Raw genomic sequence first — 22605 nt, 5'->3', positions numbered from 1 at the left:
CACTGAGTCGTTTTACTGGAGCAACTTTTAGGGTAGGTACCTTACTCAAGAGTAGTAGAGCCGCAGGTGAGAATCGAACCTGCAATCTTTGGACCACTACGACATCACGTAGTCCGGGTTAGCTGTGCAATTCAGAAATGTCAGCAAAAAAAAATGACAGCACAAGCTGTGAGATTTTTTTTTTTGGTACGTGACTTGAGAGGGGAAAAAAATACACATATTAAAGAGGGACGAGCAGTAAGCCCTGAACACCAGAACACAGAAGTGCGCTCACATTTACCTACGCAGCAGTCACCTCTTACACACACTTGACTTATGCAATATCGGATTTACACAGCTAACCCCAATTTAGGTACTTTTTGAAGGGAAAAAATGAAAAGTTTGGTTTCAGCACCTGAATAACCACGCATCACCCATTACATCAGTTTTCTCCAAGGCGTGAACAGCATCTTCATAACCGAAAATGTAAAATAGTTAAAAACTGTTCTTCTCTATCAGTAATCGCTTGTCCAAGTCAGGGTTGGGGTGGTGCAAGGCCTATTCTCAAAGGACAAGGCACCAAGCTAGTCAGGGTACACCCTGGAGTGGATGCCAGTCTGTCTCTCTCTCTCTCTCTCTCTCACACTCATTCACAGCACTTTTGGATAGGGATAAGATAGGTTGATTGCTTATTAATCCCTGCAAGGAAATACAGAGATTCACACAATCTCACACCTTTAGAGTCTCCATCCCTCTGAAACGTATCGTCGGACTTTGTCATGCGCTGAACCGATCGTGCAAAATTCTTGACTTTGCATCATTCCCCCCAATCCATCTATTTTATTAAAATTCCAGCTACACACACACACGAGACCGATAAGAGACAAAACACAAACTGAAACAAAAGAACTTCATGTCCCCATTAATAAACTTTATTTTTAAAAAGTGAGGAAGAACAGTTAATAGGACAAAGTAGTTTTGACAATTATGATACAGAAATAAATTTTACAGTCGCCACCCTGACCATAATCTACAGCCGTCACTGGACAAAACATCCATAGCATTAGGCACTTCAATGTTTTGTTATAAAAAGTGTAGCAGTAAAATAACTTTATGGAGGCCAAACGCACAGATAGTGTTGTCCAATTACGACCTAAATTGTAAAGCTATTATATGCGGATTTTACAGTTCTGATAGAGGTGTGATGCAGAACAAGAAAAACAGGATAGAAACTCAGGAATGTCAGTATGCACACAGGAACCAGCAGGGGCACCAGCAACAGTTTCAAAGAGTGAAGGAGCAGAGATTCCCATTCCATCCCTTTCCTTTACACACACTGAGAACACACCTGCACAGTAGTTGTGCTTATGAGAAATGAAGCTATTTCTAACAGATGGCAAACACTCACCTAATACATATGACACACAGAGAAGCTTAAAGTGCATTGTCTGTGTACAATCTTATTTTTAGTACAGAAAAAAAAAGCACAAAAATATAAAAATAAGCAGAACAGCTAAAGTTCTATTGGAAAGTAGTTTATTAAAATAATCCCTTTCAGCCCCTCACCGTATACACGTTGTATTTCGGAGCTGTTCTTAGTAGCTGATGCTCCACATTTAAAGGTAATTAAGCAAATGATTAGATGCTGACCTCAACAAAGGGTACACCTCTAATGGGCAACCGGCAAACTTTTTGCTTCACATAATGCAGCAAAACATCCCCGAAATTTTCGTATTTTCTGGCGGACACAAAGCAGCTGTCCTGAGGTAGAGCATTTGTGCTTCTTATTTCACCATCATCGTTTTAGACAAGGGGCTCTAGGACTAGCAGACCGATCCACAGCAGTAGGTACGTTCTGCCATTAAAACAATTGCTCCCTTTGGCTCTTGGCTGGGATCAGACACGTTTGTTTTGTTCTGTACCAACGAATTTGGTGCAGATAACAAGCTCATCTCCAGGACCTTGACCCCATAACAACCCATACCTCTTCCAAAATATTGTTCCCGAGTCTGGCCCCGTGAGTCCACTAATTAGTTAGCACAGGCCAACAGGCACATCTCAGAGTCTCAGCTGTGGGGTGGGGGTCTTACAGGTATCCCCCCATGCACAGGAGCAGCAGCACGTGCACAGTGAGCAGGTAGAGGAAGACCAGCAGCGGGGTGCGTTGTCTGGAGCAGAATGCCATGCGCAGCATCCGAATGAGTCCCATGCCACCACTCCGAGTCTGGGGGACAGTGAAAGGGGGAGTGTTGGTTAAGAAGACAGGGTCAGATTTAAATAAAGTTAAAAAAAAAAAAAAGGAAAAAAAGAAAAAACATGGAATAGAACAAAAATAAAAACAGGAAAAAGATACACAAAAATACATTATTCATTTAAAAAGTTGTTTAACTTGGGTACATAGTAATGTCAAAACAATGCACTCTGCATATGTGAATACTGCATTCTTGGAAGGCTAAAAAAGGGGCCAGAACTCTGAAACTCACAAAACATGGACACGTATGTAGTGCGTATACAAACAGACATACGAACAGTTTATAAAATGAAACGAGGTTATGATATCAATTACCGGTCACAGATAACAGAAAGGCGACCAGTAATTACAGTACATAACAAATCACAGAAATGCAGTGTAAGGGTTATAATCAGTAACAGTGACATTAATATAAACACAAGTGATCACAAAAAATAAGAAAAAGGTAATAAAAACCAAATTACGAGGAGGAGGAGTCAAGGAGGGGTGGTGACAGAGACACACATTTGTTGCAACAAGACACTTGAGACATTCACTTTCTAAACATCATATCACTTAATGTCTCAGTGAGGAGATTTCTTTAAAATATTGTATAGCCCTGACAACCTGTCACATGGTCTATAAACTGTACATATGTGTGTCTGGAGGTGTCTTTGTAGAGTGTATACATGCTGAAATGTGCCCATGTGTTGTGCACAATAAATGAAAACTTGAGACACTATTTCATTACAAAAACAGAATCATTAGGGTACAGAACATCATGAGTGTAACATTAAAAAGCTTCTGAGAGGGATCTCAGTTAATCTAGTTCATTATTGTTTCGAAGGTTATTATAGATACTTACCCGAGTGACAGCGCCCTCTGGTGGCTCGATTAGGACAGCCGTCTCAGAGAATGTCCCTTCGGCGCCAGACTGCCAGTCACCCATCGTGTACCTACTCATGCCACAGAAGTGGGGGTGGAGAAGTGAGACACACAGACATTTAAAATTTCTCTGAATCGGTGGATGCAAACTGTACGTACACTGGTTTTTCAGGTCACAAACACGACTGGGACCAGATGTCTACTCATAATGCAATTTGTTAGTAAATCCAAAGCAACTGTGATCAAGTCATATAATCAATAAAAGCTTAACACAGCCATCAAACAACTTTAAAATTAAAATGGATCTAAAGTGACACGTCTCCACATGCTCCTTTTGGAATCTCAGCATCACCGAGTCACCAGCATGATACAGACGGTGGTGCTTCGGAGGCCTTGTACCTTTTCAGGCGGTCATGTGCAGCCAGCAGCTGCTCTTCCAGTACCCGTTTCTGCTCCTGCTCATCATCCAGCCTGCGGAAGGTTATTACGGGAAAAGCACAGCACAGCTTAGTGACACAAACATGCTGCCCTAAAGCTTTCCAGTTCAAGCCCCATGAAAGTTCCTTGACTAAGGACTTAAAAATTAAATTACCCAGTAGCAAAACTTCAACTGTTTAAATTAAAAATATAAATCCGACTTTAAATAAAAACGTTGATTAACGAATAAAAATAAATAAAAACATTTATCTCTCTATTCCACAAATCTAAATGATATCATTCGTCACAAATGTTGGTATCTCCTATGAACTCTACATGCTGCGGCTCATGTAACGTTACTTTTTAAAATTTGTATTCTACCAATTGTGTGTGCAGCTACCCACGTACTGCACTTCGATAATCATGGAACTGCATGTACGATGGGTTTACACTCCTTTGCATATAGGCATCTATTAAATGAATAAATGTAAATACAAACGAATTTTATTTTTCCTCACGGAACCACTTGGCCATTTCGAGCTGAACTGCTGAGCTGGTTGCATGTGAGTATCTGAGCTCTGCAAGAATCAGTTTTCACACCTGCGTTGCAGCTCCTTCATCTCTGCCCTGTACCCAACAGACCCCGGAGGGTCACTGCGCTCCTGAGGGCCTCCAGGTGCGCTGTCTATCTCTGTGATGCCCTAGAGGAAGAAGGAAATAGAAACACAACAGAACAATTGGGGAAGGGGAAACAATCCAAAACAGCAGCAAATGTAAACATCTTAACCCCAGTATTTCCATGAACAGCATTCAACGAACAGCCTCCATGAAACAAGAGCGAAAAAGCATCAATGTCCCGACCTTCCTCTTGTCCTCCTGCAGTTCCTGGAGTTGCCTCTCGAGGGCGCTGCAGCGGCTCTGTGCATCCCCCAGCCTCTGAGAGCTGCCCCGGAGCTGGGCGGACAGCAGGCGCTTCTCCTCAAACACCTGTGAAAGCTGAAGAGGGGCAGGGGAGGCATGGCATGAGCAACGCAACGCAACGCAACCACAAGGGCACCAGAACACGTCCCAGGGAAGGAGCGCTAAGAAAAGAGCCCAAGGTGGAGGAGGCAGCGAGCAGCAAGGAGGTGATACAGTCAATCAAACAGAGAACAGAAAAAGGATGAAAGCCTCCTTCGAATCGCACTGTGAGTGAAGTTCAGAAAATAAAGGCTGGTTCTCACAAGGCACACAAATGCAACAAGGGATTTGTTCACATTAACTCGCTACTACGCTTCGGTATCTTTGATCTCTGCAACAGCAGAACTTCTCTGATGGTTCTGGAAGCTTACAAAGCAATACAATGACTATATTCTATATACACTGTTGTAGGCTGAAGATGTCCTGTTTGCCCATCAAGGTAATAGGGGTCAGTAAGTTGTGCCCAGACAGAATACGTGCGTCGTACCTTGTACCATGTGGCCCTTGAGCCAATTCGCAGCAACGATTGCAACCGTTAGTCAAAAAAAGATTGGAGAGCCCCGCACTAAGTCATCAAGTAAAACCTCTGACCAGCTGCCTACCGCCATTTACAAATCACCAAAAGTGTCAGAAGTGGTGTCAAATATTTTAACGTTTCCTTAACTGAATGGATTGCAATGTATTTGTGTTCGTATGACTGGTGAGAACGAACCAAAAGAAGGGAGGAGGGCAGGCAACGAGACCTTGTGGAAAAGAACCGATTACAGCCAGGTCTTTCACATCTACCTTGCTGCTCAGCTCCGTAATCTTCAGCTCTTTCGAGTGCAGTTCCCTCAGAGTGTCATTCAGCTGGCTGCTCAGCTCCCCACCATCTGCCTGCAGGACCTGGCCCTCTGATGAAAGTGCTGTTCCAAAAGATGCCTAAATAAAAAAGTGAGTGCAAAATTAAACTAACACAACTAGTAGATGTAACAATGACCTGTTACATCCTCTCAATTCAAAAACGTTAAAATTAGACCCATCGCTTTTTTGACCATGAAGCAAAATCGAGTTTATGAACCTTCACCTCTCTCTGATACTGCTCCTCTACAAACTTTGGCTGCAGAGCCCGGGCTTCTTCTAGCATGGAGCTGAGCTGCTGAACCTGCTTGTCCCGCTCCGACAGGGTGGTCAGGGTCTGCTGTCTGAAGATATCTGCCTGAGCCTGCCAGTCCTCGCGCTCCTGCCTGGGGTACCAGAGAGCAAATAACCACATCACATCTACACAAATTCGAAAGCACGACCTTTTAATCGCACATCGGGTATTGATGAAACTGACCAACCTGAGCACCTCCAGCTCCCGTCTCTCCCTCTCCAGTTGTTCATCCTTGTTCTGCAGCTCTTTCATCAGCCGTTCTTGCTCCTCTCTTCTCTCTCCCCGCAGCGCCTCCTCCCTCTGAAGCCCCTCCTCGGCCTTCCTCTTCTCTTCCTCAAGCTCTTCAGTGAGGGAGACCAGCTGAGAGAGCTCAGACCTCTGCTGCTGCAGCTGTTCCAGCTGAAATAGAAGCACGGGTATCCGTGGCACACAACAATCGACGTGGCCTGAGAGATCTGCACAAAAACAATGTCGCGTGCATGCCCGACAGCGCTAAGTAACACAGCCTTGGACCTCTAGAGGGTTACGCTCCTATATCAGCTTCTTTCACTGTTGACTTCTGCTCCCCCCCCCCCCAAGTTTTCAACCACGTATCAGGGTTGGTATCAATGGTAAATGCTGAATACCACTGTTTTTCATGACATCCTTTAATAAGCCCTCTAAGGCAACATGTTGCCAATAGTGATACAAAAAAAGAAATTCACAAATATTTACTTCTGACAAAACAACTTACCAGCCTGTCCCTGTCATTCTGCAAGGCCGAGAGCGCATTCTTCAGTGCCCACACTTCATTTGAGCTGCCAGCATGGGGAGATGACACCTGAGGCTGAGCGCCTGTCCTTCTCATCTCCTCCAGACGGAGGCGTAGCTCCTGGGCCTCGTTCATAGCCTGGTCACGAGAGTCCTGGAGGGAAGCCATGGCCTGCCCGAAGGACTTGTTCTTGGCCCGGAGCTGGGCAGTCTCCTCCCTCTCTTGCAAAAGTTTCTGTTCAAGACGCATGAGGTCCTGGGAGAGCTCTGCCACCCGCTCCTCGGCGGTCTCTGCCTGCGTGCGGAGCACCCCACCCTCCCAGCGCAGCTCCCTCAGTTCCTCTCTCCGTTCCTTGTCGCCATCCCGCTCAGCACTCAGCTCCTTTTGCAGGGCAGTTATCTCCGTCTGCGAGGCCGCTAGCTGCTCTCTCAACTGTCGCACCACCTCCTCCTCCTTCTCCTTCTCCGGTGGTACACCGGCCTCTCCTCTCTCGCTGCTGCTGGCCTGACTGAGGGTCTCTCTCTCCACTCTGCTCTCCACCTCTGTTGCCATCATCCCATTAACTGCCTCCTCCTTTTGTCTTTCCAGGTCCTGAAGCTGCATCTGCATGTGCTCCTGCTCACTCTCCAACTCTTGCACCCTGGCCAGGGCCTGGTTTTTCTCCTTCTCTAGGGCCCGAATGCGCTCCAGCTGTGCTGCCAGCAGCTGCTTGTGCTGCGAATCCTTCATGTTGAGCACCTGGGTCAAGTCGTCCCGGTAGCCATACAGCTGCGCCGACAGCTTCGCCTTCTCGGCATTGAGGTCGTCCCTTTGGGCCAGCAGACTCCGCAGCTCCTCTTTCAGACTGTTGTTTTCCCGCGCAGCCTCCTGAATCAGAGCATCCTTCTCAATCATCACCTGAAATGATAAACACACGTTTAAAAATTAATGGATGGGGTTAAATCACTTCCGCTGAAAATATCCTGCCAGTCTTTCAGCACTGACTATGGTAAGTGCTCATTTGTTTGAAATGGAATGCAATGAACTCTGACAGACTAAGAAGCCCATGGTTTCAGTTGCACACTGACATCCTCCAGATCAGATCACTGATACAGGGATTATGACGACTGCGGTGATACTCATGGGATCAGCAGCCTGAAGACCGGACCATAGTTTATCATTTTTCAGATCAGTTCTAATAGCCTTAACGAACTGGTCTTCTTAGTTATAAACATTCCCAACACTGGCCCAGTGTAACACACTGTCCTAATGTGTTCGAATGTCCTAGAGGGAGCCAGTTGTTACTTGGTTTGTTTTCCTCCCTTTACTTTGTGTTCAAAGTTTGTTTTCCTCTCCCCAACTGCCAGTTGGCAGTTACTTAAATCAATACCTTTGACACATTGTTCAGCGCACTATTTCACACCAAGACATCCGATCCCTTAACATCCTACCTGTAGGTGACGTTCTTCTAACTGCTTATATTGAGAAAGCACTCGGTCTCGGTCATCCTGCAGGGAGCCCATGGCCTTGGTGAAGGCATCAAGGCGAGCCTTGCTTTGGCTGCTCTCCTCCTCAGCCTTCTGGACCTTCTCCTCCAGGGCCTGCACCTGCTCCCTCCTGCACTCCACCTCTTTCTCTGCCTCCAACGCTCTCCCCTCGGCTTCCCGCCGGGCCTCATCGGCAGCCTATGGGTTGGGGGGGGGGGTGAAAACGCAACCTGGAACAATCACACTTTTCTAAAAGCACGGCACAACTTAACCTTGAAGAATTAATCACAAGAAAAGAAGTTGGCAAGAGTAGAAGAGCACCTGTGCTACAGCTTGCTCTTTCTCTCCCAATAGCTCCATCTCTCGCCTCTCCTTCTCCCCAAGCTGGGTCTGTAGTCTCTCTGTCAAGGTCTTAGAAGATCGCAGGTCTGTCTCCAGCTGCTCCAAGCTCAGGACGAGTCTCCTCTCTTCTGCCTCCCTTTCTCTAAGAGTTACCCGAGCCTGTTCAACCTCCCTCTGCAGCTCCCCCACCGCCTCCTCTAGTGCCTGGGCCCGGTGGCGAAGCCCCTCTGCTTCAGCTTCAAGGGAGGTCAGTAAGTTGCTCTTTTGGGCCAAGGAGCTCTCTGCTTTGGCTAGGGCCTCCTTTAGCTTCTCTTGTTCCTTCTCCAGCGTGGCTCGGCTCTCTCCATACATCTTCTCCTGTTCTTGGTACTTGAGCTTCCAGTTCTCCACAGCTTCTTGTAGTCTAGAAAAAAAAAAATAAAACACTGGAGTAAAATTATTTCAGAGAATTACAGAGTAAACAAAGATAACAGTTCTGTGGTCCAAATCTAGAGATCATTCAGTTTCTAAATAGTGTAAGAGTTATGAACAGATCTGCACATTGTACAGGTTCTTGTAGGCTGGAAAAATGCTGCCATATCCCACAAATTAATTCTTATAACTGTTAGATGCACATACAAAAAAACACTACCTTCCTACTACGAGTCGAAGCTCTTCACACTGCGCTTTCTCTTTCTGCAACTGTTCCCCTACATCTCGAGCTCGTGTTTCTGCCTCACGAAGCTCTGCCTCTTTCCCTTGGAGGGCGCTGTGGAAGCGGCTCTCCCACTGTCTTGCTTCATCCAGCACACGGTCCCGATCATCTTGCAGCGACGACATAGATCGCGAGAAGGCAGCCAGCCGTGCTAGAGACTCATCTAACCTTGCCTGAATCTCCTGAGCCAGCTGCTCTCGTGCTTCCGCCAACTTTCGTGCTTCCTGAGTTGCCCTTTCTCCCCATTCCTTTTCCTTCAGGAGGTCCTCCAACCTGATTTCTGCCTGCTTCAACTCAGCTCCTAGTCGCAACCTCACCGAGTCAAGGGTCCGTTCGGCTTCTGCTTTGCTTTCAGTTTCTCGCTGTAAGAAGCGTTCCTCAGAAGCCCGCTTTTCAGCCTGTAGTTTGGCCACCTCACTCAATGCATCATCCAGGCTCACTTTGCAAGCAGACAGCTCTGCCTCTACCTTCTTAATCTTCCCCACAGCCTTTGTGGCCTCCAGATGGGCTGCAGCCAGTTCTCGTTGTGCCTCCTCTCTGCCCAACTGCAGGGCCTTAGCCTCTTTCTCCTGCTCGCTAATCTTCTCCTGATATTGTATGCAGTCTTTCTGCATTTGTCTCACCTCCAGCTGCTTCTCCCGCAGAAGCTCCTCTAACTGCCGGGCACGGCTTTGGCTGCCTTCCTTACCCCTTTGGGCAGATTTTAGCTTCTGCTCCAGCTCCCTCTGCTTCCGCACCTCAGTTTCAGCTTCTGCTCTCTCTCTCTGGGCTTGCCTTTTGTCCTCCTCCAGCCTGAGAGCACGGTCCTTCTCGCTGTTAGCTTGAGCTTCAAATTCAGCCCGTTCCCTCTCAAGCTTTTCCAGCACCCGCTGCAGCTCCAACAGACGCTCCCGTCCATCCGCTGCTTCCTGCTGATAGCCAGCAATGCTACCATTGACTTGGGCTAGTTGGTTCATTAAACGTTCCTCAAGGTCATCCCTCTCTGCCTCCAAGCGGGCCTGTACTTCCTGGTATTTAGCTTCCCATTTGACAATCTCATCCCTCAGGTTTGCTTCTGTTAACTTGCTGTCCTGTAGTTGCTGCTCCAAGGAAATCAGCTGAGCAGTCAGCTGAGCCTTATGTACATGCCATGATTCCTTCTCTACTCTCGATGCCTCCTCGATCTGCCTTACCTTCTCTGGACTGTCTTGAATATGTACAGGTTCCATCTTGGGAGCCTCCTTTGCAGGATCTTGACTCTGGCCATCCACTGCTGCCATTTTATCGGTCTCGTCAAAATCTTGTGGGTAGCCGTCTGTTAGCTTCTTAGGGCTTTGAGTCATCATATGACTGGATTGCTGGGCTATCAGAGTATCTTCTACTAGAGAAACACTGCCTGGGCTATGGGCTGAAGTCTGGGTGTTTGTTTTCTCCCTTTCCTGAGTCAACTGATCTCTTAGGTTTGCTGCTTCTTGCTCTAAAATGTCCATCTGAGTCCTAGTTGCATTAAAATGAGCTCTTAGTGTTTCTAGCTCCTCCTTAGTTCCTGCAAGCTCCTCCTTAGCTCCGGCAAGCTCCTCCTTAGCTCCTGCAAGCTCCTCCTTAGCTCCTGCAAGCTCCTCCTTGTGCTTATCCCCTCTTGCTCCTTCTCCTTTCTTCTCCTCCATCTCTCTGAGCTTCTCATTTTCCTCCTCTAGATCCATAATTTTCTGTTGCTTAGCCTTGGCAAACTTTCTCATTTTCTCTTTAACAGCCTCAACCTCCTTCTGAGCTTCTTCTACCAGTCTTTCTGCTTCCTGCCTTGCAGCCTCATGAATCTTGGCCTTTGCAGATAACTCCTGCCTCTCTTGCTTTGCAGCTTCCAGCACACGCCGTACACGCTCTGCCTCATCGCTAACATTCTCATAAGAGGTCAGAAGGGTTTCGTACTCTTCCTTCATTGCCTGAACCTTCTCTTCCCACTCACGGTTTAGCTGTTCTGCCTGCTCTTTTGCAGCAGCAACATCTTGCTGGTAAATCTCTTTTTCTTTCACCACACCCTCCATAGCCAACTTAAGACTCTCACAAGATGCTCCAAGGCTCTGGTTTTCCAGCAAGGCTCGGTCAACCTCTTCAATAAGTTTCTCCTTCTCTGCTCTCAGCTTCTCTAGCTCTGACTGCCCAGCCTCCAATTTCATGCACAGTTCTACCTTGTCCCTCTCTAACAATTCCATTGCTTCCTTAAGCATCTTACTCTCCTTCAGAGCATCCTTACGGGAAATGAGCGCAGCCTGAAGTTTGCGCTGTAACTGCTGGAGCTTTGACTCATTGCCCTTCTCCTCCTCCTGCCGCAACGGTATTTCAGCTTCCAACTTTTGGTTCTTTTCTTTCTCATTTTTCAAGTTTTCCTGCAGGGAGGCAATTAACTGATCTTTTTCTGACACCGTCTCCTGCATCATCTGGAGAATAGAGTTCTGCTCGCCAAGCTGCTGACTCAGCTCCAATATTTCATTGTTTTTGCAGTTCAGGAATTGCTTGAACTCTTCCACCTCTGCTTGCAGCTGAGAAATAGGAGAATCCATGCTCTCTCCAACCCCTTTGGGTCCCAGAGCAGTTGTTGCTTCTACCTCTACCTTCAACAACTCGGCTTGTTTATCTGCCTGCTGGTACTTTTCCCTCAAATCCTCCAGTTCTAAGGAGAGTGTGTCAATCTGCCTCTCCTTCTCTCTGAGAAGCTTTAGTTCTTCTTGCAGTTGTTGGACCTCAGATTCCCTAAGAGACAGAAACTCTTGACTATCCTGCAACCGTTTCTCTAGCTCCATGCGTGCAGCCTGCTCAGACTCTACCTCTCCCCTCAAGCTTTCCAGCTCTACAAGCCGATCCAGCAATTTATCCCTTTCTGTGCTCATCTCCTCAAAACGCTCCAATAGCTTGTTGTATTCTTCCTTTTGCTGCTTGAGTTGCTCTCGATGATGGCGATCCTTCTCTTTTGCTTTGCGGATTGTCTCTTTTCTGGACTCCATGGCTTCCTGAAGCTTGTTCTGCACTATATTAAGCTCAGACTCCAAGGAGGCTAACTGAGACTGGAGCAAAATCTTCTCTTGTGCAAAGTTTTCCCTGGGTTCCAATTCCTCATCCTGGGTCTTTGCATTTTCATCATCCTTGATTTGTCTCTGATTTACTTCTAGTGCCTCAGAAGAAGACTGATCTTTCTGAACCATCTTCTGTTCCAATGTTTCAAAAGCTTCCTCTGTTTCTGTTAACATCTGAGTGGCTTCTTCCAATGCAGTCTCAAGTCCTGTTATGTCCTGCTTTCCTTCTCTCTCTTCCCCTTTTTCTTTACCTGAAGTATCAGAACACATTTCCTCCACACCTGTCCTACCTTGTTCTTTCAATCTTTCTACTTCTTTTTCAAACTCCCCAACTTTCTTCATCAGTTCCTTGCGTTGCACTAGGGCTGCCTGAAGCTTCCTCTTCATTTGCTCTCCCTCCTTCTTCATTTTACCCACCTGAATGTTCAAGTCTTCTTTATCCTTCTGCAGATTTTTAAGTTCCTCACTTTCATCTGGAGGATTCCCTCTTCTTATCTGTTCCTGTTCCAAAGACTTTTCCAGCTCAAGCACTTGGCCCTTTAATTCTGTGACCTCACTGTTTATCAATAATTTCTCCTCCCCTGCCTGATGGAGCTTAGTGCTCATTGCATCACTAAGCTCCATCATTTCCTGCTCTTTCTGGGCAAGGCACAGCTGCAACTCCTCTACATCCTGCAACTTAGACTGAGTGTCCATCAGTGTCCTCTCCAGCTCAGATGCAGCCAGCTCCTTCTCTTCTAATTGGGCACTGAGCATTCTAGCTTGATCTTCTTGCTCAGCAAGGCAGCGGCGAGCTTCATCCACATCAGTCTGCAGGGCATGAATTTTCTGGTCCTTTGAACAAGCTTCTGTCTGAAGGCTAAACAACTGCTCCTGAAGTACTCTGCATTCTACATTCTGGCTCTCCACCTCAGAACTCTTCTGCTGCATAACCTCTTGCAGCTCTACCTTAGCTATTTTCAGTGCTTCCTCCAACTCCAGCACTCGTTCTTTGGCTTCCTCTTTAGCTACAATCAAGAACCGCTGCTCCTCTTCCAGACTCTGAGTTCTCAGTTGTGAGTCTGACAGTTGTTCTTTCAGTCTTTGGAGCTCAGCCAAAAGGTCACTGCTCCTCCCCTGCAGCTCCTCTGTTAGAGCCTGGGCAAATTCCTGTTCATTGGTTGATTGTTCTTGCTGAGTTACCTGAATATGAACACTTTCACACATAACAACAGAAGATGACTCAACCTGGACTGAGGATGTGGTGGACATATTCTGAACAGTGATGAGCTGCTCAGAGGACTGATGGGGTAGCTGACCAAAGTCTTGAAGAAAAGAAGGCCACTCCTGATTACCATCCTGGTTTCCAGCTTCTAACAGCGTCCAGCTGCTGTGGGCCACCTCAGAGTCTGTGCTTGTAACCATCTCATCAGAAGAAGTGCCTTTTACTTCTCTTTCCTCTAGGGATTCTGGATGTAGGCTAATAAGTTCTGGGATACTCTCAGTAAAAGCAGAAGGTAATAAGGCTGGTTTCTCTGCTATCAGTGTCCTCCACTCGTCTGGAATGTCTTCAGGAAAGTCAATCAACTCTTCCGTCTTGTCCTGTGTCGCTTGGGGAGTATCATGGATCTGGTACGATGTCGATACATCCCCACTGTCAAGCAAGGAATTCTGTTCTTCAGCTAATGCCAGACGGGCACGCAAAGCAGCCAACTCCTCCTCTTTCTCTGACAGCAGCTGCTCCAGAGTCATTAGCTGCAAGCTCTTAGATTTATGGTCTCCAGAGTCCTGGTACATAAAGAAACACAACATAAATTAGGCAGCGATCACACAAATGTGATTAAGTCTTCAAGTGTCTATGGAGGTGAATGATAGCTTTTGGAATGATCATTTGTTGGAAAGATCTAACATATGAGCCCAAAACAAAACATACCGTTTCTGGCATACCGAAGCTTTCCATACTAGGTCCCTCAAGTTTTTCTTTTTGCTCTAAGGAGAAAAATGAAGTACAATACAATAAAAAAAAAAAAAAAAAAAAAACACAATACAGTTGGTCTCCTACTTTCAGACTTTAGTGGGACCAAGAGCTGGTTTTTCATATGAAAATTTTGTTAGACCAAAATGACAGAGAGCCAGGGGCTCGTCACCAATTCTATTCCACATGAAGCTACTTGTGTAATGTGTGATGGTAAAAACACTGCTTTTGGACTTAGTGACTGTACTTAGGTGTCTGTATCTATCTCTCTCTGGACTTTTGTTTACTCTAAGCTGTACATCATTTTGGAGAAAAGAGTCTGCTAAATGAATAAATAAAGGTGTCGGGTACAGTTGACAACAGCTCAATTTTCTGGATGGTAAAAGAGCAGCAGACTCTCTTCCACTGAGCAGAGAGATCAGGCTGACAAGTAGCCCCTCCCTGTAGTGGGCCAGGGGCATCATGCCTGCTCTTGTACATTCTGAGTCCTCTGGCTGGGTATTTATGATCCATAGGTGTTGAACATAACATAAGGTGCCACTAACTATTCATGACTGCTATCTGTCAGCAAGTCAGGGAAAGCTTTGGAGCACTAATTTCATGCTAGCTCTTTTTCTGGAAAAATAAACACTCAATACTTTTCTAAAAAAGTTTCTTATGCAAAGGTTTATTAGTAGGGGGTTCACTGTATTCCTAGACAGGTTACACTTTACAAAGTCTGTCTGTTACCATCTATTAGCCAATGAAATTACACAACAGAACTTTAAAACCAGTCTTGAAGGCTGAAGCTATTTCTCATTATGAGGAGGATTATAAATGTGTCAAATGACAAGTGGCAGAAAACACACCAAGGACTTTGTTTACTTAGACATAATACAAACAAACCAAACATCTGATTCAAAGCTCACTTCTCTTACCACTGATGTTATCTTCTGGTGCAGGGCTGGGGACAAGGATTTGAGGGGAGTGTTCCACAGCCTGAAAAAAAAGTGACGCCAAACAAAATTTTAAAAACTGGCACTACACTTTTGAAGACTTCTTGAATACACAGCTGAATTGCGTTGAGATATGGTGCAGAAATGACTGCTTGCTGCTTCATCCAAGGGCAAAATCTTTGGGACCAAGCTCACCACTGTCACAGCTGTCCAAGTATTACAACCTGACTGATCTGGATGAAGAATAGGACTCACCGTCCTGTTCTGCTCTTGTGTTATTATGGAGGTCTGAGCACAACTCAACTTAGGCAGACTGTCCCCTAACATTTCTAACAGTCTCACAATCACATAACAGTAAGCATATACCAACATAAAATAATTTTTTCACATGGATCTTCATGTATGGTCTGGAAGTCAAGCAGATTGACTTTTTTTTAAAAAAAAATGTATTAATTTAGCTGATGCTTTTCTCCATAGCAATTTACAGTGTTAATCTACTTACAACTATTTACCCATTTTATACAACCGGGTAAGTTTTACTGAAGCAATTTAGGGTAAGTACCTTGCTTAAGGGTACTATAGCCGGAGGTAAGGACTGAGCCTGCGACCTCTGGATTCAAAGGCAGTGGCTGTAACCACTATGCTACCAGCTGCCCCCATTTTTTTCTAGCAAAATTCTCATTACTACTCAAAGTGCCAGTGTGTTTGCCTATTAAGCCCCAGTTTTAAGACTCTACCTATGTGTATATAAACTGGGTCTTTCAAATACCAAGGGTGTGTCTACCAAAAGAGAAAAAAAAAAAAAAAAAAAAGTTCTATGCAAAGACAAAGGTCAGAGCTTCTGCCAGCACCATAAGAATGAAAGTAATGTACATCCTCCACACTGATATATTGTTTAAAAAGGGCTTGAGAGAGGAGTGTCCAGACAACATGTATAGAATAAACAAGACAAACTGGTTTTACCTAGAACTTTAATAAACCCAGGACTTCCGTTTTAATGTTTTAGCGACTCTCGGTGTTCCTTGTAATCCTGAACTCCACCAAAGATAATAAAGATCCATCTTGCAGAAGCGTCACAGACTGATGTGGCTACCACGTGGAGAGTCTAACCCACCTGTAGTTTAAGAATCTCCTGCTCAAGCTGCTGTATTCGGGACTGTGACTCCTCCTTTTCAACCATTCTTTCAGCCAGCTCTCCTGAAACAAAGTTCAAAGAGCTTTCTCAGTAACGATAACCACTACACTGCATGATCTTCCAGTTGGCAAGAAAGTACGACGAATGCACTTAAAGTATGCTGTCAGATGAGGACTCCAATATGCACTGAATGTCACCCCAAGGAGATAACATCATAGACACACAAAGAGAATCATTTTGCTGAGACAGCACCAGAGCACTGTCGGTTCCTCACCCTGCAGGGTCTCCATGGAAAAGGTAATCTGGGCACAGCGGTCTTCGCTCTCCTGCTTCTCGGTCCCTAGCTTTAGAAGCCTGGCCTCCAAGGTCCGCAAAATCATTTCACACTGGGTCAAGTCAGTGGGCACAGGAGGGTTATCTTTATCCCTGTCCTCTTCCCTTCTGGCCAGAATGGAAAGTCCCTTCCATAGCTCTGCCAGCACATGTGTCTCCTGTTGTCCCACTCTCTCCACTTCCTGTCCTACCAGCATCCCATCCCTCAAAACAGCCAGCTCCTCCTGTAGCCTGGCAATGGCCGCCCCCTCTCTCTGTATTACTTGCTCCCTCTCCGATTCTGCTGCTTTCAGCCTCTCCTTCAGCTCCAAAATTTCTGTCCCCCTCTGTTCTGCCTCAGTCCCCATTCTTTTCTCCACCTCCTCCTTCCCTTGCTCTGCTGCCTCCAGCCTCTCCCTCAGCACCACTATTTCTGCTTCTCTCTGCTGTGCCTCAGCCCCCACTCTCTTCTCCATTTCCCCCTTCTCTCTTTGCACTGCCTCCAACCTCTCCCTAAACTGCTTCAGCTCTGCTTCTCTCTGTTCTGCCTCAGCCTCGGTTCTCTCCACCTTGCCTCTTTCTGCTGCCTCTAGCTTTGCTCCGAGTTCTGAAATCTGTGCTCTTCTTTCTTTGTCCTCGGTCTGCATTCTCATTTCCACCTCCTCCTTCTCCCTCACTGCTACCTCCAGCTTCTCTTTCATGGCAGAGAGCTCAGCTTCCATTCTGACCACAACTTCATTTTCCTTCCCTGTCATCTCTTCTCTCTCTCCGTGCTCAGATTCCAGCTTCTGCATTAGAGCAGCAAGCTCTGCTTGGGCCCGGCTGGCCTCCTCTGCCCAATGCTGTCTGTCCTCCTCCCGCAGCCTCCTGGCCTCAGCCAGCTCTTGCTCCATCTGCCTGAATTGCATTGTGAGGATCTGCAAGGAGATATAAAATGAAGAGGAGAAAGATGAAGAGAGAGCCAGGGCCACAGTAGCAGCCAGACGTTTGTTACACCTTTAAAGCTTTGCTCCGTAGCGTTTCCCCTGGAGATTTTGTATTTTTCGTCCATTACGTATATTTACTATTGATTATCACTTGTCCTAGAGAGGGTCACAGTGGTCTGGAGCCCATTATGGAAGCACAGGGCTCTAGCCTAAGAAAGCTACATCCTGGATAGTAGGCCAGTCTGTCACAAGGTAGCCACATAGACACGTACCCACTGTGGACAATTTACTGTCACGAGTCCATGTGAAACATATATCATTGGACTGTGGAAGGAAACTGGGGAAGCCACACACACACACACACACACAGAGGCTGGAATTGCTTGTCCTGAGCGGGGTCGCGGCAAACCGGAGCCTAACCCGGCAACACAGAGCGCAAGGCTGGAGGGGGAGGGGACACACCCAGGATGGGACACCAGTCCATCACAAGGCACCGCAAGCGGGACTCGAACCCCAAACCCACCAGAGAGCGGGACCCGGGCAAGCCCGCTGCACCACCGCACTCCCCTCTTCTGGGTGAACTAATTGCTCAGAATTAGTCAATAATGCCTGTTTTGTATCTGGTACTATGTCCAGTCATCTCACTGCTCTGGCCTGTCAGCATTTGCCCACCTGCTTCTGCTCATCTGCACTGTTGAGCTCCTGCTGCAGCATCTCCAGCACCTCCGAACGGGACCGAAGAGCCTCCTCTAGCTCCTCGCTGCGCCTCTGAGCCACACGTAGAGCCTGAGAGCAGCAGAAGTGCAGAGGGAAGGGTTACTCTGGGGGGTGTCGACCTGATGTGTGACACATGCAGATGGAAGAGGAGGACAGAGCAGTTCTGTACACATACTTGCTGCAGGTCGGCACTGCCCTGCGTCTGCGCTGTGGCCTTCAACAGCTCCTCCTCGTGTTTCTGGACCTGCTCCTGAAAGCGCATGTCCTTCTCGCAGACGACTGCCTGCAGCACCCGCAGCTGGGAGACACAGCACCCATCAGAAGGGCAGCGCTACAGCGCAACTACCAGCATTTCACATCATAGTGTCGCCTCTGCACTTTATGCCTTTATATTTAAATACAACCTCCAGCTGGTACCTGTTCAGCATACTTTTCCTCCTTCTCATGTAACTGCTGCTCCGTGCTCTCAAGCTGTTCTCGGAGCACTCGAGATGTTGACTCTTCTTCCTGGAGGCGGAGCTTAAGCTGCTGAAGCTCCTCCTCCATGCCAGGTGGCATTGTAAAAGAACTGTCCGGACTCTAAGAGAGATGCAAAATAAGAGAAAACAAAAACACTGAGGGAAGGACGACAGAACAAACTGAATACTGCAAATTCATAATGCTGTATTTAGTGACACATCATCGTGTCAGACCGGAGATACTGAACACAAACAACACGCTGACTGACGTGTTCTCTGTCCTTCAAACCAGTCCTCTCTTTATTTAATGGCATATCCTGTGAACATTTTCACTTAGAGCCTGAAACTACTAGTTGATATGGGCAATTTGTTAAGCATATCTACAAATAAGTGGGGGGAAAGAAAAATGTTTGAGTTGGTTAGGAAAAATTTGGCATCAAGCACCTGGACGCTGGAGGAACCCTCATGTCCTTTTAGCTCAGAGATCTGCTTGCTGAGGGCTGTCACCTTTGCCTTAGCCTGCAACTTGAGCTTGGTGAAACGCACCTCACTGGCCTCTCTCTCTTCCTGCGCCACCAACACACACAGACACACAATTTCAGAAAAGCTGACTCACAAATTTTCAATCATGAACACGTAACACCTAAATGCTATTCCACTGTTTGACAAGACAAACATGCTATAATACATTCATTAAAAAACTCCTCTTTCACTGCGCTCGGTAGCGTTACATTTCCTTTAACGCAAAGTTCATATTAAGAGGAACACTACATTCCCCCACAAAAAAGAAAATGGAAAGCAATAAAATGCTTCTGGGGTAGAGATTTACTCACTTACCAAAATCAAGACCATCAGCTGTTTCTTCCCTTCAGCACCTACAGCTCTCTGTCCCCAGCGCCCTTCTAACTGCTCTCATCCTTCCCCAAGCCCCCCTATAGGACACACTGCTGGAAGCAGACCTTGAGCTGTCTCTCAGTGACGGTCAGCTGGTTGTCCTTCTCCCGTATCATCTCCTTGAGCTGGACCACCAGCTGCTCCATCTGAGCCAGCCTCTCTGCAGAGTCATCCGCTTCCCCGGGGCCTCCCAGGGCCCCGCCATCTGCAGCAGGGGCCTGTAAGGCCACATCATCCTGCACGGTAGACACGGAAGGAGATCACTGGACAGGCAGAGTCCGGTTTATTCCATTTAGTGACTGGACTACGTAAAACAGTGACATCACACACACACACACACACACACACACACACACACACACACACACAAAACTTTACTGATCTTAAAGGAAACTGCACAAGGCTACATCAGCATACGTATGACAACAGTGAGAGAACACAACAGAATAACGGAATTACCACCACCATCAGACAAGGTCGTAAAATTTTTAAAAACGTTTCACGTTAATTAGTATGCGCGACACAGCTAGTTTAAGAGTTTACTCATTTATTCATAGATAGGAACTCAAACACCATGTTTCAGATTTAAGAGTCACCTGGGTGTCTCCATCAGGGTTTTCCTCTCCTGAAAGCTCCTGCAGGACAGAGTTGACCCCTTGGGCCAGTCGACTGAGCATCACGGCCCTGATGGCTGCAACAGCAAAGCAATGGCACGCGCACACACACGCGCACGCACACACACGGTGAGATGTGGCAGCACGAGGTTAACACCACCAGGGCATTAACATATCACACAGCTTTATACAATGTTTCCAACAACAAATCGAGTGAATTGAGCGAAGCTCACATGGACAGTGTTTACACATTATTATTAAGGACCGTATTAATGGACAGATTATGACCTGAAGTCATACTGGTGTGTGCACTGCCATCGGTTTTATGCTGTGCACTCAGGCAACTTGCCACAGTTTCTGTTTTAACCATTGAAGGGCTTTTCTTTCTTAGATCCACAATAATCTCTTCATCAGTGACTCTGTGTGTGTGTGTGTTTGGGCAAATCAATGATTAACCTGACAGTGAGAAACAGAGAAGATCCACAGGCCAAGTGAGTCCACCTTCAACACTGTACTACATGGACACACACCTGTGTGATCACCTACAGCCACAGACAGGGGATGATGATGGATTGTGTGTGCGCGCGCGCGCACACACAGGACAGTGCTAAACAATGCACGCGCGCACACACACACCGAGGACAGAATACAAAACACAGCGCGCGCGCGCGCGCACACACAAAGACAGTAACAAATAATGCACACACACACACACTGACATCATCATGTCAACCAGCTGAGGTAAACTTGGGCTCAGTCTCCCAGCACGTATTTACACTGTAAAGCCCCACTCGTCGTGTGCTGTTCGTGGGGACGGGACACGCAGGATCACACAAAAAAAGAAAACCACTGTGACTGGCAGTGCGATCATGATCATCATCATCATCATCATCACCCCGAGTCCTGTTAAAAATATTATTATGTGCGAAACGGCCGGGCCGGGGCTGCTAACTAGCGTAGCGAACCTAAACACGACGGGGTTTCGGCCCATGACAGCACCCTCGTGTCGTCGCCGCCTAAACAACAGCCTGTTTAACAGGACCCCAGCGGCACTGCTGTATGTCGGACTGACCTGTGTGTGCGCAGTCCGCCGACGTGTGTTTCTGCGCTCGAGTGCGTGTTTCCCTGCGCTCTGATTTCAACACGTAGCCACATCACCAAACATTGCGGAAGCGGCGGCGCTCGAGCGCTATTGGCCCGCCTCGCGTGACGCGTGCCTTAGGGAGCGTCTCGCAACTCGCTCACTCGTCGAGAAACGGATGCCTTTTGCCTGGATCTTTGCAGACGCTCCCTGCTTAAAACTTGAACTTCGAAAGCCGTTTTATAACATTTCAAGGTGTAATCGAAAGCTTATATGGCTCGTGGCCGTACCTAACTGTTCGTCCTTGACATACTCAGGCTAACCCTTTAACCAGATGGAGAGTGTGGTTGCTAACGATGACAGGCGGATGAGAAGAGCGCTGCGCAAAAAAAAAAAAAAAGAGGCGTGTTTACGTATTCAGAGCGAAGGCGCGCGCACGTCACGCTTCGGCGTCACTGAGAAGTCGGGGACGGCGGGGGAGGAAGGGAGGAAGGGAGGGGTCCCGGGGTGTCAGAGTGACGGACGTGGAGAGGAGTGCGTGATTATGAAAAATGTGACGTTTATGTTTGTATTGTGGGCGTGCAGAGAAGCGGGAGCCCATTCAGCAACAGTAAAGAGCCGAGGATAATAAAAATGGCTACAGTCTGAGTCTGACTGTCACTGGTCTGGAGTCCACTGCACGAGCTTCTCCAAGCAAATCACTTTACAGCCCAGAGAGATCAGAAAGAGAACTGCATGAATAAAGTGGTTCAGTGGAAAGGGCCCTGCAGCCGCAAGGCAATGGCGTGATGAGCACATGCTGAGCTGTAGTTGCTGCCAACCGTCAAAAAGCCTCCTAGGGCCAAAGACAAGATCGCAGACAGATAGCTAGTCCCTCCGCCTGTCCGTCCCATAAAGAAATTCAGTTTGGTTGTGGCATACATACACATATTTGAGATATATGTTTACACATAGACATGTAAAGTAACCAAACTGATGAATATACACACACACGCTGAAGCTGCTTGTCCCAAGCATGGGTTGCGGCAAGCCGGAGCCTAACCCAGCAACACAGGGCGTGGGGCTGGGGAGGAAGGGACACACCCCAGGCAGGACACCAGTCCATCACAAGGCACCCCAAGCGGGACTCGAACCCCAGACCCACCAGAGAGCAGGATCCGGCCAAACCTCTGCGCTGCTGCAGAAAAAGCAATAAAATCTATATTCAAATTTCAAGTTTCAATTTTATTGTCATAGGTAAAAGTACCGTGTACAAATATCATGAAATTCTTTTCTTGAATGCTTCTCCACAGACTATGGACAAAAACAGTAGAAATACTGCACTATTGTATTATTTATCATTATTTACCTGACACCTTCACATATGGCAGCTTATACATTGTAAGGTTTGTGTTGAACTGTAATTAGAATGATTTATAAACTGGTACTTCAGGGGACTTTTTTACTGCAGTATTTCAGAGCTAGTACCTTGCTCACCAGTACAACAGCAAGACTGGGGACTGGAACCCTGATCTCTAGATTTCAAGCCAACAGCTCTCAAGACTAAAATATCTGCTCCTGTTTCTTCAGGCTTTATACGGAAGCCTGTAGACGTGTCTAATACCATACGTGTGAATTTGCATGACTGTGACTAGCTGTGTCTATCCTACAAGGTGAACCACAGCCGTAAA

The 22605-nt window shown here is 46.9% G+C and overlaps 1 protein-coding gene across 1 annotated transcript; it reads right to left on the bottom strand.

Moving 5' to 3' along the window:
* Positions 1-899: 899 nt before the first annotated feature.
* On the bottom strand, positions 900-21023 carry golgb1 (golgin B1). Its single transcript, XM_018726281.2, has 23 exons — positions 20927-21023; positions 19837-19931; positions 19306-19476; positions 18791-18913; positions 18306-18467; positions 18064-18186; positions 17844-17957; positions 16208-17162; positions 15913-15995; positions 14781-14841; positions 13822-13877; positions 8797-13676; positions 8145-8568; positions 7788-8021; positions 6340-7254; positions 5794-6005; positions 5538-5697; positions 5258-5392; positions 4373-4507; positions 4112-4212; positions 3494-3565; positions 3075-3165; positions 900-2203 (listed from the first exon to the last, which is right to left on the bottom strand). Exons 2-23 carry the CDS (start codon positions 19915-19917, stop codon positions 2066-2068), a joined length of 9426 nt encoding a protein of 3141 aa, XP_018581797.2. The 5' UTR covers positions 19918-19931; positions 20927-21023; the 3' UTR covers positions 900-2065.
* Positions 21024-22605: the final 1582 nt, after the last annotated feature.

The sequence above is a fragment of the Scleropages formosus genome, chromosome 21 (genome assembly GCF_900964775.1).
Source record: "Scleropages formosus chromosome 21, fSclFor1.1, whole genome shotgun sequence".
Lineage (NCBI taxonomy): Eukaryota > Metazoa > Chordata > Actinopteri > Osteoglossiformes > Osteoglossidae > Scleropages > Scleropages formosus.
Note: the sequence above shows the minus strand (reverse complement) of the source record. Positions and strands in the feature narration are given on the sequence as shown.

Coding starts and splice junctions, on each gene's coding strand:
- golgb1 (XM_018726281.2), bottom strand. CDS start 19,917: ATGCTCAGTCGACTGGCCCAAGGGGTCAACTCTGTCCTGCAGGAGCTT. Junction 19,477..19,836: donor ACCCTGATGGAGACACCCAG/GTGACTCTTAAA, acceptor TCTACCGTGCAG/GATGATGTGGCCTTACAGGC. Junction 18,468..18,790: donor AGGGTTCCTCCAGCGTCCAG/GTGCTTGATGCC, acceptor CATCTCTCTTAG/AGTCCGGACAGTTCTTTTAC.